Genomic DNA, 18,042 nt, shown 5'->3' on the forward strand with positions numbered 1-18,042 from the left:
GTCTCACTATTTAATGTAACATAGAGTATTGATTTTATTTTTCTTTTAATTGTTTTTGCATGAGTTCCATTACTGTTATATAAGAAAATAAATATATATTTTATGAATAAAGTTGGTTATTTTATTTATGTTTGTTATATTTTTTGTTCTTCATATTTTTTCAATTATATGCTTTAAAATAGACGAATTAATTATACGTTATCTTTTTTTTATTTTTGATTATACATATATTAATTAAATACAGATAAACCTATATACTATACGAATTATTTAAATGAAATTTGAAAATGACATATTAATTAAAATAAATTAACATTTATAAAGTGTTATAGTAAGATAAAAAAATTGTTACTGTAAAAAATCTTTTTATGAAAATATAAATTTCACTAACATTAGTGTTTAATTTATGTAAATATGTTTATGATGACATATTTTTCTTATTCTATTAGTAGCAGTAGTATATTTGAAAATATATTGTAGCCTTATAGTAAATATCATTGTAAAAATATTAATTAATTAAACTATAGAAAAATGAAACTTTATCTAAATATATATGTACTATAGTATCATATATTTTTAATATTACACCGAAATAAAAAAATTTTTAACCCCTACAATGATATAAATTTAATAACGTTATTGATTAGAAGAAGTATAAAAAATTATATAGAACACATATTCAAGAATAATTAGTATTATACGTGATATTATATTTAGTATAATTTAAAAAATGTTAATTCATATATATTTAATACTACTTAAAATTTATGTTTTAAACATTTAAGAATGAAAAAATTAAATACCTCAAATTTTAGATTTCATGTTATTTCTGTGAAATATTGAAAATATTTTGTGTTATTTAATTTCCAGTTGAAATTATTTGTGAAGAATAATTATTATTTTAGGGAATTATCAGGTTGCTTCAGTGCATAACAAGATTCTTATATCTATTATTTTATTATTATATATAAATAATTTTAATTTAATTTTATAAAAATATATTTTAATATTTATTATAGAATAAATTGATGACAAAATTAAATTCTTTTTTTTTCTTTACTTAATTAAAAAAGTAAATCATTAAATATTTTTATTAAAATAATAGATAAAATGAAAAGAAGTTAAAAAAAAATGAATATAGAATAGAATTATTAAGATAAAGACATTAATATATTAATTTCAAAGTATATACAGATTTTATATATTTTTGATATTTATTTTTTAATATATATATTAGAGGATTCTTCTTTTACCAACAGTTATGTAAAAAATTATGTTTAATTATTTAAAATATATGTCTTTGAAATAATAAAATAGCATAAAAGATACTAAAATTATATCACTATAAATATTACACTAGGTACATATTATATAATAGAATAAATTATAATCGTCAATTTTTTCAACTTAATTTAGATATTAAAAAAAAATATATTTTAAGTGTACATATTTTTCTTTATTTTTAAATATTTTAATTTAAAATTTACTCAATAAATTTGAGATAATTAATGTTTGTTTTTTTGAATATTATTAATATTTTTTTTTGTATATAATAAATTCATTATAAATATTATCACCATTGTAAATATAAATAGAATAGAATTAATAAGATTTATAATACTTTTCTTGTTATAAGAAATAATGGTATGATTAGAAAATAGTAATTGTTTATATTTTCTATTAAAAATATATTTTCTACAGTATTCATTAAAATAAAATTACATGAATTGTTTCTAAATTATATCTTAAGTATATTTAGTAAATTATTTACATACATAAATATTTTTATTATCCTTTTATATATAGTATATATGTGTTCTTTTTGTTACATTCATTTGTAAAAAAATATGGCTATATATATTTCTGAAATTATGTAACAGCATATAATATTTTTATGCTAAATTCCATTTTACATTGTTTTTTATTATTATATTAATATTACTATTTTATATGTATTTTTATACATATTTATAAGAATTAAGATAAATATGGAAATTAACAGCTTTTAAATATTCTCATGAAAAGCAATAAATCATTCAGATTTAGATATAAAACATTATTGAATAAAATTTTGACACAATAATACAAGGCTCAATAATATATTACTTTTAAAAATATACATAAATACCCATATTTTATAGTAACTAAAATTTTTATTTTACTAATACTCTATGGTTTATAAAAGAACATCTTTTGTTTTTAAGGAAATACTAATGTATACCCTATACAATGAAAAGCATATTACATAAGTTCATATAACTTTTCTATTGTTTTTATTTCCAGAATAATTAATGTTGTTTTAATATAAATGTAATCTCTACTATAAAAGTGTATTAAATTAGTATCACTACTTGGAAACAATGTGAAAGTTCGTAATAATCTTCTGAATGTATATAAGTATACATTTTCTGCATGTTATACTTTATTTTAAATAAATAAAAAATTTGCATTTCTGATTGAATAACTTTTTTTTTTTATTTCGTCATATCTAAATATTCTTTTTCTTCATGTTATTTTATTTTATTATTATTTTAATTTTTGTAAAAAATTTAAAGAAATTATACAAAATCAATTTTAATGTAATATACAATTGTAAAGTTAATATAAGTTATATCTGTATATATTAAATTTATTACATTTAAAAAAAATAAAAAAATTAAAAATAATATAAGTTTTTTTTATCATTTGTAGAATTTTAAATATAGTTACTATTTTTATTAGTCAATATATAATAGTTATAAATTATACAATGAAGGAGAATATTAAGTCCCTTATATTTACTAAAATTCTTGCATTCTCCGCTTTAATTTGGATATGCCTTTATAGCAATAAGGTAGTATCTTAATGATATTTCTTTTTCTTTTTTTTTTTTTCTGTTTCATATTTTATTTTTAAAAGTTATTTATATTCAGTATAGAAATTTATATACTTGAAAATAATAAATATTTTCATTCATTTTTTTAGTGTAATTTTGGTATATCTATGGAAAAAAATTATACACTAGATGGCTATTCATGTTTAGCAATTAATAGACTATTATCAGAGTGCTCATTAAATGTAATGTCAACTGGATATATGTCAAATGAAAATAGTAAAAATTAATTAATAACTAAAAAGAAAAATATATCTATGAATTGCGAAGATCCTAAAATACAAAGAAAAATAATAAAAGATATTTTATTAAAATCAGAGGAAAGGAATAGATTACATAAGAAAGAAAAATCTTCTTTACTTAATAAAATAGAAACATATTTTGAAAAACGAATACTGAATCAATTAGTTTCAATAGATGAAATTAAATATAACACGGATGTTCATAAAAAGACTGCAAGAATGATACGTAAAAACGGTGCTCCAAAAATTAATATATTGTTTTTAGTTATATTGATAGGATTATTATTTGAAATATTTTTTATTTTGTATACAGAATTAACAGAAGAAGTAGCAGCATTAAAAGCAAGTGCAATGGCAGTTTCAATCGTTTTAGTTTTTGTAGTTGCCATGACTGTACTAGGTATTAATTATATTTTTAAAAAGATTGAAGAATATAATATAAAAAAAGCAAATAATCCTAGAATTTGTTATAATATTATTAATTCCTCTAGTAAGAGTAACTTTTATTATGATATATGAAATTTTGTAACATCCTCAAAAATAATACATACATAACAAACATAAAATTACCTAATTATTATAAAAGAAAATATATATAAATACCTATTTTGATATAAAATATAAAATTACGTGTTGGTAATACTTCGTTAGTTTTTATTTTTTATTTTTTAATATTGTATTTTAAGAAATTTTTTGAACTTGACATTTTGACATATATGTAAAAATGTATATAAGCACATACATATGTATGAAACATACATATGTTTAAAAAATTTATATAAAAAAGTGAATTTGGTATAATTTAGTTAAATTATTAGGAAATTTCATGTTGTTAATATTAAAAAGTAGTTGTAATTTGTTTTCATTTCTTTTACATTATTTAAGCCTAAAATGATTATTTCGTGGCATAATTAAAAAAAAGATATTATCTGTTATAAATCAATTGTACGTGTCTTTTTTTGTATTTAATAAAACGAAAAGAGCATATATTTCTTTTGGATTATTAGAAAAAGTGAATTTAATTTGTTTTGATTATACATAATATTATGATAAATATATTATAGTTCTCATTAGCTATAAAAACAATTCTAATATGTATTTACGTTATTGAATATTTTATATATGAAAATAAAAATATGTAATAAAACAATATTTTTTAAATTAAAGAATTAATTGTAGATGAATATTATTTTTAATAATTCTAATTTATTTTATCTTAATAAGATCTATATATATTTAATATATTTTTTACATAAAATGTGTTTTTTGTTTAATTTTATAAGAATTAATTAAAGATACATTATAATGCTATGTTATAAATATGTAATTAACTTCTGTTTTTAATTTTTAGCTAATATTAAATATTTGTATACCCATTATAATACGTAAATTTATATATATAATATATATTTATAAGAAATAATTATATAGTAATTATATATTTGTGTTGGAAATAACTATAAATAGGAATTACTATTTATAAAAGAAACAGATATATTATTAATAAGACATCTTTAACAATAAATATTATAGGTGTTTAAGGTTAAGGGTTCAGTATTAATTTTTTATGGACCATAATATATATCATTATTGAAAATTTACTGTAACATTTTGACTGAGGTATATTTTCTTTCATATTTTATGTATATATAAAATAATAAAATTTATTAGATAATACACATATATGCAAACTAATATATATTTTTTTTAATTTTATTTAAACTATATCTTTTTATAAAAGGTTTGTAAATGTATTTTATAGAAATAATAAAAGTACGTCATTTATATATACAGTTAGGAATAATGTACTATCACATAATCATTAGATTAGTGTATATTTTACTAACATATCTATGTATATATTAAAATGTGTTTTAGAATAAGGAAAATTTGAATAGCAATTTAAATTATTTCTGGAATTATTTATTAATAATTTTCTTTAGAGCTCAAATGAAATTTGGGCAATTGAAAATTCTTATATAATATAATTTTGTTTTTTGTATGCTTTGTGACCCAGAAATAGAAATATTGAATATACAATTTATAGGATTCAATAAAAATCTTTATTTATCTTAATAATAATATACGTAATATAATATTATTTATAATTGTAATTATTGTTCTCACATTACAAACATATTCCAAATGTTTTAAAAATATATTTTTTATTATATTAAGTATGCAATGAAAATAATTAATATATATAATGCACTTATATTTTGTTGTATAAAGGACATTAAATTAATTCTTAAAAATTACATATTAATTTAAAACATTTTTCGATTTAAGTAAAAATTATAATTTTAAAAGAACAAAGAACTCGAAAAACTATAGATAATAAACAAATAATATATTTAAATAATATAAATTGAATAATAATATAAGAAAAGCAAAATATATGAATTATTACATTAATAAAAAGTTAACAAGAACCTATGTAAAAAATCCATACACTGACGTCATTCTATGTCTGAAAAATGGAATAGTGCTTTATAGTTTGTATTTTAATATGTAAATTCGGGAAGATTTACACGAATATTTTTTGAGAAAAATAACTTCATAAATTTTCTGAATAATGGATTAATACAGATTTGTAGTAGTATATATTTATTATATATCTTAATAAATGTAAAGAAGGAATTATATATTATTAACAATAGTATAAACAAATAACTGTGTGTATATCTATTTTTATAGTTATTTATATGGATCCTATGTTCCTATGTGGAATATTACATATACCATTAAAATGATATATTATATGAATTATAGAGAAATGCCAATTTATATATGAATTATATGAACAATAATACTCATAATATACATATAACTACATCAATATATTATATAAAATAAGTACGAAGTCAATACATATTTAAACATATTTTGCTATAAAAAGTGATATAATTCATAAAATATTCATCAACAAATGATATATTTTTTAAAAAATGAACAATTTTTTTGTAAACCAGAGATAAATCGAAGATTAAAATCAAATTATTATGATAGAATTATAATTTAAGCTTAATTTTATATAGAAGACTTTAAACATATAAAAATAATGAATATTATGAATTATTTCTGTATATAATTGTTCATTACTAAAAATGTAATTATCAATAAAGGGGCACATATAAGCGAAAATTATGTCAATGTGAAAAACGTAGGAATAAATATGTAAGAGTGTGAGCAAAAAAAATACATTATCTGTATTATATATCTTAATGTACATAAATCATTTTATCAATTAGTAATAATACAGTTAATATATATAATTAAATTGTTAATACAATAGTATAAAATTATAAGTAAATATATAAATAATAAAGTACTAAAGTTTCCGTTAATGGGATGTAAAATGATTTTATTATTTTTTGAAAATAATTATAGGGTTATAAAATCTATTTTACATGATATATTGTTATAATTTATATCGTATAATAAACTAAAAATATATTATACTGATAAACAATAGTATTCCTAAAATATTAACACTGAATATAATATTATTTCAAAATAGAATAGAAAAATGCTTTAGTATTAATTTTTTTACATAAAAGAATATTTTCATTTATAAGTGAATAAGATGAACTCAAAAATGAAAAACATTACAAAATAAAGAAAAGGTTCACAAATGCCTCATACATTTTATGATAATGCATAATATTAAAAAGGCGATAATTAAATAGACACAGATATGAAAACACCAAATGATAAGAATCTTATATAAATCAAACTAATTACAATAATTAATGAGATGATAGTTCCATATATAAAATAATGGAATAAAAATATAATTATAATAATTTATGTACTATAATTTTTGTAATTCATAAAACGTTTTAAATCCAATAATTATCTTTGTTTTACTTTTAATCCTATAAATTTATTTAGAAGAAAGTATTATGAAATTTTTTAAATACTTTGTATAGTATTATTATGTATATAATACATTTATAATTGCCAATTTCAGTTTATCAAGTAAGAACTAACAAAAACATTAATATATATAACATTTTTTTTACTAATTAGGTTTTTCATGTAAATATATTTATTAATATTAGTTTCGTTTTTAATTTATTTTATTCTTTTCAATATATGCTTTATAATAGTACGATACATAGAAAAAAACAAAAGAAAAATTATAATTTCTAAAATATAAAAAAAAAAATAAATGAACGAACAAAATTTTTTTTTAATATTTATTATTATTATGATAAAACAATTAAGAAATAATATTGTATAAAATATTTATTTGAAAATATATTTCAAACAGGATATTTTATAAAATATTATTATTTTATCCAGTGTATATATATCCTTTTTAATATTGATATTTTTTTCACTTTTTCTTCCTAAAAATAGACATTAATTTATTTAAATGAACAAAATAAAAATAAATATTGAATTAACAAATTTTACTAATTAAGTACTAATTGATAATAAAGTTTGTTCCAAAATATAAGATATATATAATATTAAAAATTCCTGATACATAAATAAAATGTTAATATTGATGATATTTTTTAAAATATTAAAATTTATATATATTATATATTAACATGAAATTATCATTTCTAATAATGGATTATATTTTTTTTATAAATTCATACTAAGTTAATACCTAACATCTTATAATTAGTATAGTGGAAATTTTTTCCTTAAATATTACTTTTTTTTTTTCGTAAAGTTAAACTTATATAAATTTAAGTAAATACTTTTATAAAATACAATTTATATGTATGAGAACTCTTATAAAATAAAAAAATAAGTGAAAATCTTAAATACATTCTTAATATATAGCAGCATATACAATCTCTATTTATAATTTCTTTATTTTAAATAAAAAAAATATTTTAGAATATAGAACACTTTTTTTTTTAATACAGTTAATAGAATATTAATTAAATACTCTATTATTAATCAACTAAATAATATACTTTGAACATTTATGAATGAATGCATGCTATTTTATTTTAATGAAAGTTAGATTTTTATAAATATAATTTATGATAATGCTTTTATAATAAATTTCTAGAGTTGTTTTAATATATAATTATTATATAATGTATAATAATTATTTAATTTTAAAAAGATTTATATGAAAAAATAATGAATAATAAAACAAAGTTAAATGAATGAAAATTAAAATAAAGTGTCCTTTATTATTAGCAGTATATTACATTATAGCAAATTATGTTGTTTTTAAATAAGATAAAATATTAAATATTTATATAATAGATTAAAAATTTAAGACAACTATATTAATTAAAACAGCTTCTTATATCATTCTAACATAGATATACAATTTTAACAGTTATGTAGGATAATAATTTCATATACGTATATTTTTTATTATATATATTTTTCAAAATTTACTTTTATTATTATATATTTTAGCGTTAGTTTATTCATATTAAAAATAAATAATTTGTGTTTTTAGTGTATATTTATCAAATAAGTAAATGGAAACTTTAACTCTGGTAGAATATTAGATACAATATATATAGATTATTAGCAAAGTATGAACAATATAAGGATGGAAGCAATGTATGGTTAAAAGAAAAGTTTCCAAATAATAAAGTCAAACAACGGGAAAATATATCTAATAATGAAAAAGGAACTAAAAGTGAAAACAAATAATCAAATGAAACTTTATTAATTAAGGTAAACTATTTTACAGAAATTATAGATTATAATAATGGAATGATTGACGGAAAACATTTCCTTTTTAAAATAATTGTATCTAAAAAAAAGACTATGATCTTTTATACTGAAAAAAACAGGAGAATTAGTAATATATCTTTAAAATAAATTAAATTTAGCAGTTACGGATTTGGACTTTTCCTATTTTTTAATTTGTTCTTGTTAGATATAGCAATATCCTCTTTAGAAGAATAAAAAAAATTGAATATACCTTAAAGTGAAATTGAAAAAAACGAGTTTTACAAGAATTTTGCAAAAGTCCCAGCAAATACATTTCCAGAGGCAATATAACTCTATATAAATATTATATTATTTAGCATAATTATAGTTATATTATCAGTTATACATATAGTAGCTATTTGTATGATTTTATAAAATATTGAAAAATATAAAAGAAATATGTTAATGACTGACTAAAATGAGTAATAAGGAATATATAACTTTCTGTAAGGAACCCTCAAATAGGAATTGATATCTGTAATGTTTTCAGCAATATACATAAAAAGTAAACATTTAATTCTAAAATGATATAAATGCAAGTGTATATGTGGTATCTTTTATATACATTAATAAAATTATATATCCTTCTTTTTTTTGTAAATTCAAATTTGTTTATTTCATTATAATTTGTATTTTAAATTATTGTTTTTTAATTAAATGTTATGGTATAATATATACATTTGTGTATTAAAATATATTTTTATGAATATATATTTAGTCATTAAAATTAATATATTATAACAGTATACATATAATTTTATTGAACACTGATAATATATATTTATATCAAAGTGTTTTGCTTATTATTTTTCATATTGTTCTTATCTAAAATTATTATATAAAAAGGTTCTCAGGAAAATATATTTTTGATTTAATGTTATAAATAAATGTCTTTTTTTGTATTACATGAAAAGAATTGAATGTAAATCTGTAAATTTACATACATATATATATATGTATATATGTATGTCATTTACTAAAATAAGGATTTAATACAGATATATTAATTAAATTTTACGATAAGTGTCCTAAAAAACATATTTACTCTGGATATCATTTTGTCAAATTTTAGTTTTTTTGCATTGGCATAAATGTGAAGTTCATTATATATAATAAAATGACACACCTATTTAATTATGGATTATTTATAAGTGATAACTTGAAAATTATAAATTTTTTAAATATAATGATCTTTAAAAACGTTTATTGTTTTATCATTATTCTTTGTAATATAATTAGTTAAGTTTTGTAAAATTTAATTAAATATATATTATACAGGACTTTTTTATGTAAATAAGCTATCTATTTTATTTGTTCTTTAAAATCATCATAGGATAAAAATAACTAATAAAGTTAAATATGGCATAAATAAGTTATTAAGTTTAATTGTTTTTTTTTTTTCTAAATGTTATTTATTTATCTGTTGTAATTTAAATTCGCTCTATTTTTGTAATTGGAACAAATTTTAAAATATTGTTGTTTGTTATTAATATTTTTCAAAATAAATTTATAGGAATTATTTTATTATATTGTCAATAAAAAAATTTATGCTGTTATAATGTTTTAATAAATGAGCAAGATTTTATTTGTAACGAAAGAATTTGTATTAAACATGTCTCTTCTTCGAATACCATGATATAGTAATTTTATAACTACAAGATATTCCTTTTCTATTATTCAAGAACATTAAGAATTTTTCTAATGCAATACAAATTTCATATTTTAAAACTTTTTAGATATTAAATGATTTTTTTTTTTAATTATATATTAATTCATTTTTCCGTTTGTTTAATGTGAGTGTTGATATTCTTTGAATAGGACAACCCAGTTGTTTTTGTACACTATAAATTAGAATAGTTGTTACTTCTTATTTTATTAATTATTTTTATTTTATTAATAATTTTATTTATTTCCATTTAAATATATGAACTCTTCATTTTACATATTTTTGTTTCATTTTTTCTGAATTTTTCATCAGTTTACATTTTAATGCAGAAGTTCTATTATTTTCGTTTAGTTTCTTCATAAAAGTGTAGTGGTACAAAGTATAAATATATTTCACATGCTTTGGGGAATATTAAACGTATATTTGATGACATAATACAGAATGTTTTTATTATATTTTATTAAGCATATATTTTAATATGTTATCTACAAAGTAGAAAGTTCTACGTCTATTTCTCTTCAAATTTGGAATTCAAAAATTTAAGGTATAGCTTATAATTTTGAATTTAGTTAAAAAAAATTATATTCATATTAATAATTCTTTAATTTATATTATAATACAGGTTTTATGTAACATTTATTTTACTCTTTTGGTATATATCTAATTATATTAATTCTAGTCATAGTATAAAAGGAAAATAAAATATTTTTATTTTTGAATATGTAATGAAAAAGTATTAAAAGAAATATATCTGTTTGCACTATTGACAATAGAAACAAATAAATACAATAATTCTACTAGATATTATCATCTTTTACATAATGTTATTCGTGATTTAATATTTTACATCAAGTGCCCTTCTATATAAAATTTCATCAGATGTTTTTGAGAATATCAATTATACTTATAAATATTTAAGTATATAGAGTAAAAGTTTTTTTCTTAGATTACTGTAACAATATGTATTATATGGCGAAAAATCATAATAAGATATATCGTGAAATATATATATATAAATAAAAGTTATAATTATAAAAAGAAGTTAAAAGGATTGCAGTATATATATTTATTTTCCTCATGTTATTATACATAAGTATTAAATATTTAAAATTTTCTTTTTTCTTCGTTTAACTAAATGTACAAATAAAAAATGTTCTAACTAAATTGTCCCATATAAATTAAGATTATATCCAAATATAGTAATTATTGTATAAATAAGTAACGTTTAATAGTTTTTTATATTTTTTTGTTTTATTGTTGGATTTTATACAAAAATACATTTTTATGTAATTAGATGTGTATATAAAAAAAATAATAAAAATAAATTTTGTATTCTACTTATAGTACATAAAGATTATAATATTGAATAAATATAAATGGACGCAAAGCATAACATATTATTTGAGGAAGTAGACTAAAAAGAAGGAATATAGAAAATGTAATAGAAATATATATAAGAAAAAAATAAAAAGAAAAATAACATATGTGAAAAAATTTATTTGGAAACTTATATTAAATTTAGTAAATGGTTATAATTATATATAAAAACAAATTATTCATAAAAACATATAGTTTTAAGAATTATTTTTTTTACTTTTTGCGCATATTTACTTTTTATTTTCTTCTAAGTTCATGTTACTTCATAGATTTATAGTATCATTTTTAAAATATTTGCTCTATTTTTAGTAATTTATAACATATGTTGTCTTTATATTTAGTGATTTATCTTATTAATTCTTTAAAACCGTGTTTTTTTCTTAACACTTGTTTGAATGAAATGTACAATATCTATAAAAATTAAGTTATCATATTATAAATAATGAGAAATGCCGTTATATATTAGAGTGTTAGGTTAAGATTATTCATGAAAAATGGTTCATTTTCATTGGTAGAAAATTGTTTTATGTAAGAATTGTATGATTAAGATCGTTAAAATTATGTATTATAACTATTTACAACAAAATTAAAGAGTACTTATATTTATTATATTATTATTACAATTATGTAATTTTATATTCATTTCCATTTTATAAAAATTACTTGAATAACTATAATATAATAAATTAATAGTAACCAATAATATGAGTATGCATAATTATTGAATGTTTAGACATGTAAATTTATAAAACAAAATTATCTTATAACATTATATTTGATAGAGGAACTACTTTTTATTATTATTTTTTCTTTTATTATATTATGAGATCATTTCTTTTAATTATATATAAATAAGTAAGAACAAAATTGAGAAAATTAAGTAGAATTATTTTAAAACATTAAAATTATAAATAAAAATAATGAGTGATAATTTATTTACCTTTAAAATATATAACGTTTTATATAATTGCTATTTATATTTTTTAAATATATTATAGACTATTGTAAGGAAAACTGCTATAATTAATATATCATAATATGCTTAATATTGTATCTTTTCATTAATTTACTATAACCGTTACTTTAATATTATAATAATTAATATTTATTAAGAATAATAACCAATTTTTCCAAAATATAATGTTTTAAAAATTATATTTATTAACAGAATACTTTGTTAAATTTTCTTACAATTATCTCATTATATAGTACAATATATTCTCTGTATTATCTGTGTTCTATATTCTACCTATTCTATACGAGCTTAATATTTAAAAATATTAATAAATATTATATTTACTTTTTATTTTATTTCAAAAAGAGTTGATAGAATTACAATTTAACTACATTTCCATTCTAAAAAAATCAAAATAATTTATATATTTGAATATTCATTAGTGAAATCATTTTAAATTATTTAAGTGTAAATTAGTTTTATATAAATAATTTTAATATATTACTTTTATAATATTTTTTTATTGTCTTTTTCTCTGTCCCTTTTGTAAAAACTATTATAGTTATATACATTTTATTTACATATAAAAAAAAAGAAAAACGAAAAAATAAATGAACAATATATAATTCTATATATTAGGAAAATATTTTTTTAATTTTAATATTTTGTTTAATGAATATATTAGAATTTTAAAAATATATATAATGGAACAAAAAATTAAGTTAATTTTATTTATTAAATTTTTTTTATTTGTATTTTCATCTTGGATATGCCATCTTAACAGTGATCTGGTATGCTTATATTATTCATAAATATTTTAATTGTTAATATTAAATGTATTCTATTTTTATTAATTCTGTTTTTTGGCTTGATATTATATATTTTTCAAATAATAATTATATAAAAATTATTTTTTTAGAGAAGGTTTGAAGGATTTTTTAATGAGAAATACATGGTTTATAGAAAATTATGTACAGGAACTTATCGATTTTTAGCAAATTGTAAGAACAATATAGAAAAAAGTATTACAGTGTTAAAAGAAGATGTTACAAATTATGGAATAAAAGAAAAAAAATATATCTACAATAATGAAAAAGGAACAAACGTAAAGAACAAACATTCACATGGATTGTTATCAGCAAAAGCATCGGGTTGTAGAAAAACTATGAAAAATAAGTCCTGTATATTTGAAACAAAAAAATATTCACATCTTGAAAAAAAAATATTCAAAGAACTTGATTATCAGAATTTTCTTGAGAAAAACAAGATAATTAGTAATAAGTTGTACATAAAAATAATACGTAAAAAATACGGGTTACGATTTTTTATACCTACATTATTGTTTTTGTTGTTGTTATTAGGGCTCATATTAGATTTATCTGTTGGTTATGGGTTATTACGTGGGTTTTATTATATAATGAGTCTTACATGTTCAAACAATTGGGCAGAAAATTTACGGAATTTATTGAAGAATGAATCTGTTTCTGCTTTTTTCCAGCCTATGGAACAAATAACTGGAAGTAATGGAAACAAATATTATATTTATACACCAGGTTTTTTTGGTACGCTAATATATTTCACATCTTTTTTTATTCTTGGAGTTACAGTTATATCAGGTATTATTTATTACCATAAAAAAGTTAAAAAATATGAAAAAATTAAATTCAAGAAAAGGTAAAATTAATAATAAGTATATTTGTTATGTATATAAGACTTTAATATAAGATAATAACTGTATCATCTTTACATATGTACTTATTGTATATATATTGCTTTTTTTTTATAATTGCACATACCGATGTATAATCTTTCTGATGCATAAAAGAAAAAAATATATGTTCCTAGTTTGTGGTTATCAATGTTTTAATATTTCATAATTTGTATTATAAAGTGTTACTTATTCTAAACTAAATCATATGGTTTAGTATGTACATCATTACATTTAAATAGAATTTCATTAAAAATACATTTATATGGATTAAATTGATATATAATAGTAAAATTAGTGGAATTTTATTAATGGGTGATATTTCACAACTGAACTAAACTACTATAATTTTTGTTTTTATACATTGTTAATCTAAAATTATTATTTTGGGGATTAATAGAAAAATGTGTTATTCATTTTTTTGTTAACAATAAATATATCTTTATTTTTTTTTATTACCTATATTGTTTATATTATAGAATATAAAATATTATATTAGCAATATATGGATGTTTTTTATCTAAAATATGATTTACAACATTAGAGTAAAAAAGGTCACATTGTAAAAATAAGGATAATAAAATTATCTTATACCGTTGTTCCAGATAAAATATATTACTGAAGACATACAGAATAAAAAAAAAAAAAAACGTCTTATTTACACAAGTACATATATACTGCTTGTACACAAATATATATAAAAAATTAACTAAAAGAATAAAATTGATAATTAAGGTATTATAAAAAACAAATGAATAATTATGCATCTTTAAGAAAATTATTTATTGAGAAGATAATCATATATTTATAAAAAAAAAAAAGAAATATATGATACTTAAAATATGTATATCACTACTAATTAACCTTATTCTATATTAACATTGTGTACTGTTATAAAATATAAATTAAAAAAGGAATTTAGACACGGAATAACAAAATAAATTAAATAAAATATTGAATTCACGTAAATATGTATAATTAATAAATGAAAATTAAATATCATTTAAATTTATAATATAAAAAAAGTAATATCCAGCTGTATTCATTTTACCAGTGACCAAAAAATATTATCTATCGAAATTAAAATTTTCAAATAAAGAATAGTGTTTTATAGGAATAATATTATATATTTAAATTTACATCTAAAACACGTCAATTTACAGAATAATACTTTTATTAATGAAAATTTATTCTGATTTATATGTGACTAATGTTTGTTTACATTCAGTTAATGTATTATAGCAAATAGGACAAATTATAGATATAATAATATTTTTTCTTTGAAAATTTACGTAATATATTGAAATAAATATAAAAACAAAGATAGATATGGCAAAAAAAAAATTCCATAAAGAATGTTGCAAAAATATAATTTTGATAAAAAATTTAAAACACAGATATATCAGTAACTTTTCTACACTTGGGAATAATAAATATAAATATGAAAGTATGGATTTTATTATAGAAAATATAAACAATTAATTATATAAAAAAGTACAAAAAAATATGAATGATATATTTATTTTATGGGAAGTAAGAACAATATTAAAAAAATAATTTTAAATAAAATTATAAAATATTATATATATATATTATGAGTGTATATATATATTCTTAGGTATGTAAAACTTCATGTATAGAAATATAGCGCCGTTCAATTTAATGAATTCAAAGCATCATTATTTTCCTTTATCATAATGAGAATGCAGAAAATTCTTTTACTTATTTTATTTGTTATGATTAAATTTCTTCATATTTTTTATTATTTTATAGGAAACATAAAATATTGTTTAGATTTATATTAGAAATGGTACTATACATAATAAAACCGAATATAAATTATATACAGCTATAGATGTAATAATAAAACTGTATATTACTAGTGGAATACAGACAATAAGTATAATTATATAACATACCATCCATGTACGTCCATATTTATTTGATGTTTCATATAAAATATCGAATAATTTTTTGACTTCTCTTTCATATTTTGCATCTAGTTTCCTCAAATATTTATATATACTTGATAATATATTTTTTTCTCCTGACTTATGTTTTTTCATTTGGTATGGTTCCCATTCTGTTTCTGCAGGAAGGCCATCAAGATAATCAACAGATGTTAATGAATCACAGGAGTTTTCAAAATTTCCCTTGAATTTCAATGAATTATATGAATTTTGAAAATTATCTGGAAACTTCTCTTTTAAATCAAAGTCTGTCTGTTCAGAATCTACACCTATTGTTCTATATAATAATCTACTTTTTCTCATGTCTGACGTATTATTTATGTTTATAATTTTATTACATGATATTCCAAAAGACTATGTGTAAAAATTAGGATAAATATATAATATTTGGAAAAATATCTGTATATATATATTAATAAAATATTAATTTAAAATGGCAATGTAAGACTAGAAAAAATGTATGAAGGTTATTGAATATAATAATTATTCTACCTCATAGGAATACTTAAATGTCCATACTAATAAAATAAAGAAGATGAGATTATTTGTTTGTGCCATGGTGTCGAATGATTATATGCATAATAAATCCCTATTAAATGTATAATTTTTAGCAATATAGTTTTCCTTATAATATTCAGAATAAGTTTTATAATGATTTTTCCTTAATGTTTTATGTTAATTTAAAACTTTTTATCTTTCTTTAATTAATATTAATTATAAAATGTATTCGAAAGATAAAAGATAAAAAATGCATTATATAAAAATATTATAGAAATTTTTAATGTAAAAATACTATTAATTAAAATAATATAATTTGAATAAATTAAAAAAAATAATTAGCAATAAATAGTTATTATTGTTGTACAATTACATTTAGATAATCTGTAAATAATTTATTTTAAAAAATTTATTCAAATTTATATAATTTCTATGCACATTATTAAAAGACATTCATATTTTTGGCTATAAAAATAAATAAAAAATGGTAAAATTATATTATATAAAGTGTACAAGCTATCCTCCGAAAAAATTTCAATTAAAATTGTTCTGTTACAATTAAAATAATGAAAAATATTTTTAAGTTACCAAAAGCTTTACATATGAAAAAAAGTTTTAAAATAATTTCTAATATCTATAATAATTAGAAAAATAAAATATATTAATGTAATAGTGTTTTAATGGATTTTAAATGCACGAAAAATTATGTATTATTAAGATCTTATATTTTTTAATCAGCATTTATTAATAGTCTGCTAACTGTATAATATATATTATATAAGTAAGTTTATCTTATTTATTATAACATACAGTCTAAAATTAATTTTTATATTATTAAAACAATATATGATGCATTATATTATTATAATATTGTACTTTAAGTTTGTTTAATATGAATTAAAAAATATTAATAATACCATATATAAAATTTTATTAAAAATATAAATTTGAACAAACAGAAATTTATTTCTAAAATTCTCTTGATTTATATAAAAGATATACTTAAAAAGAAAAAAAAAATTAACAAAAAAATTATAAATATTAAAAT

At 17.4% G+C, this 18,042-nt stretch overlaps 3 protein-coding genes across 3 annotated transcripts; 2 read left to right on the top strand and 1 right to left on the bottom strand.

The window, feature by feature from the left end:
* Positions 1–2,749: 2,749 nt before the first annotated feature.
* MKS88_000320 (uncharacterized protein) lies at positions 2,750–3,633 on the top strand (the record flags this gene model as incomplete). Its single annotated transcript, XM_067219336.1, has 3 exons — positions 2,750–2,836; positions 2,965–3,091; positions 3,173–3,633. The coding sequence occupies 3 exons, from the start codon at positions 2,750–2,752 to the stop codon at positions 3,631–3,633; spliced, it is 675 nt and encodes a 224-aa protein (XP_067070329.1).
* Positions 3,634–13,522: 9,889 nt separating this feature from the next.
* MKS88_000321 (fam-l protein) lies at positions 13,523–14,496 on the top strand (the record flags this gene model as incomplete). Its single annotated transcript, XM_067219337.1, has 2 exons — positions 13,523–13,609; positions 13,738–14,496. The coding sequence occupies 2 exons, from the start codon at positions 13,523–13,525 to the stop codon at positions 14,494–14,496; spliced, it is 846 nt and encodes a 281-aa protein (XP_067070330.1).
* A 1,684-nt stretch (positions 14,497–16,180) lies between these two features.
* MKS88_000322 (uncharacterized protein) lies at positions 16,181–17,054 on the bottom strand (the record flags this gene model as incomplete). Its single annotated transcript, XM_067219338.1, has 3 exons — positions 16,181–16,213; positions 16,446–16,850; positions 16,989–17,054. 3 exons carry the CDS (start codon positions 17,052–17,054, stop codon positions 16,181–16,183), a joined length of 504 nt encoding a protein of 167 aa, XP_067070331.1.
* Between the last annotated feature and the right edge of the window lie 988 nt (positions 17,055–18,042).

The sequence above is a fragment of the Plasmodium brasilianum genome (genome assembly GCF_023973825.1).
Source record: "Plasmodium brasilianum strain Bolivian I chromosome Unknown PB_00_19, whole genome shotgun sequence".
NCBI classification, from domain to species: domain Eukaryota; phylum Apicomplexa; class Aconoidasida; order Haemosporida; family Plasmodiidae; genus Plasmodium; species Plasmodium brasilianum.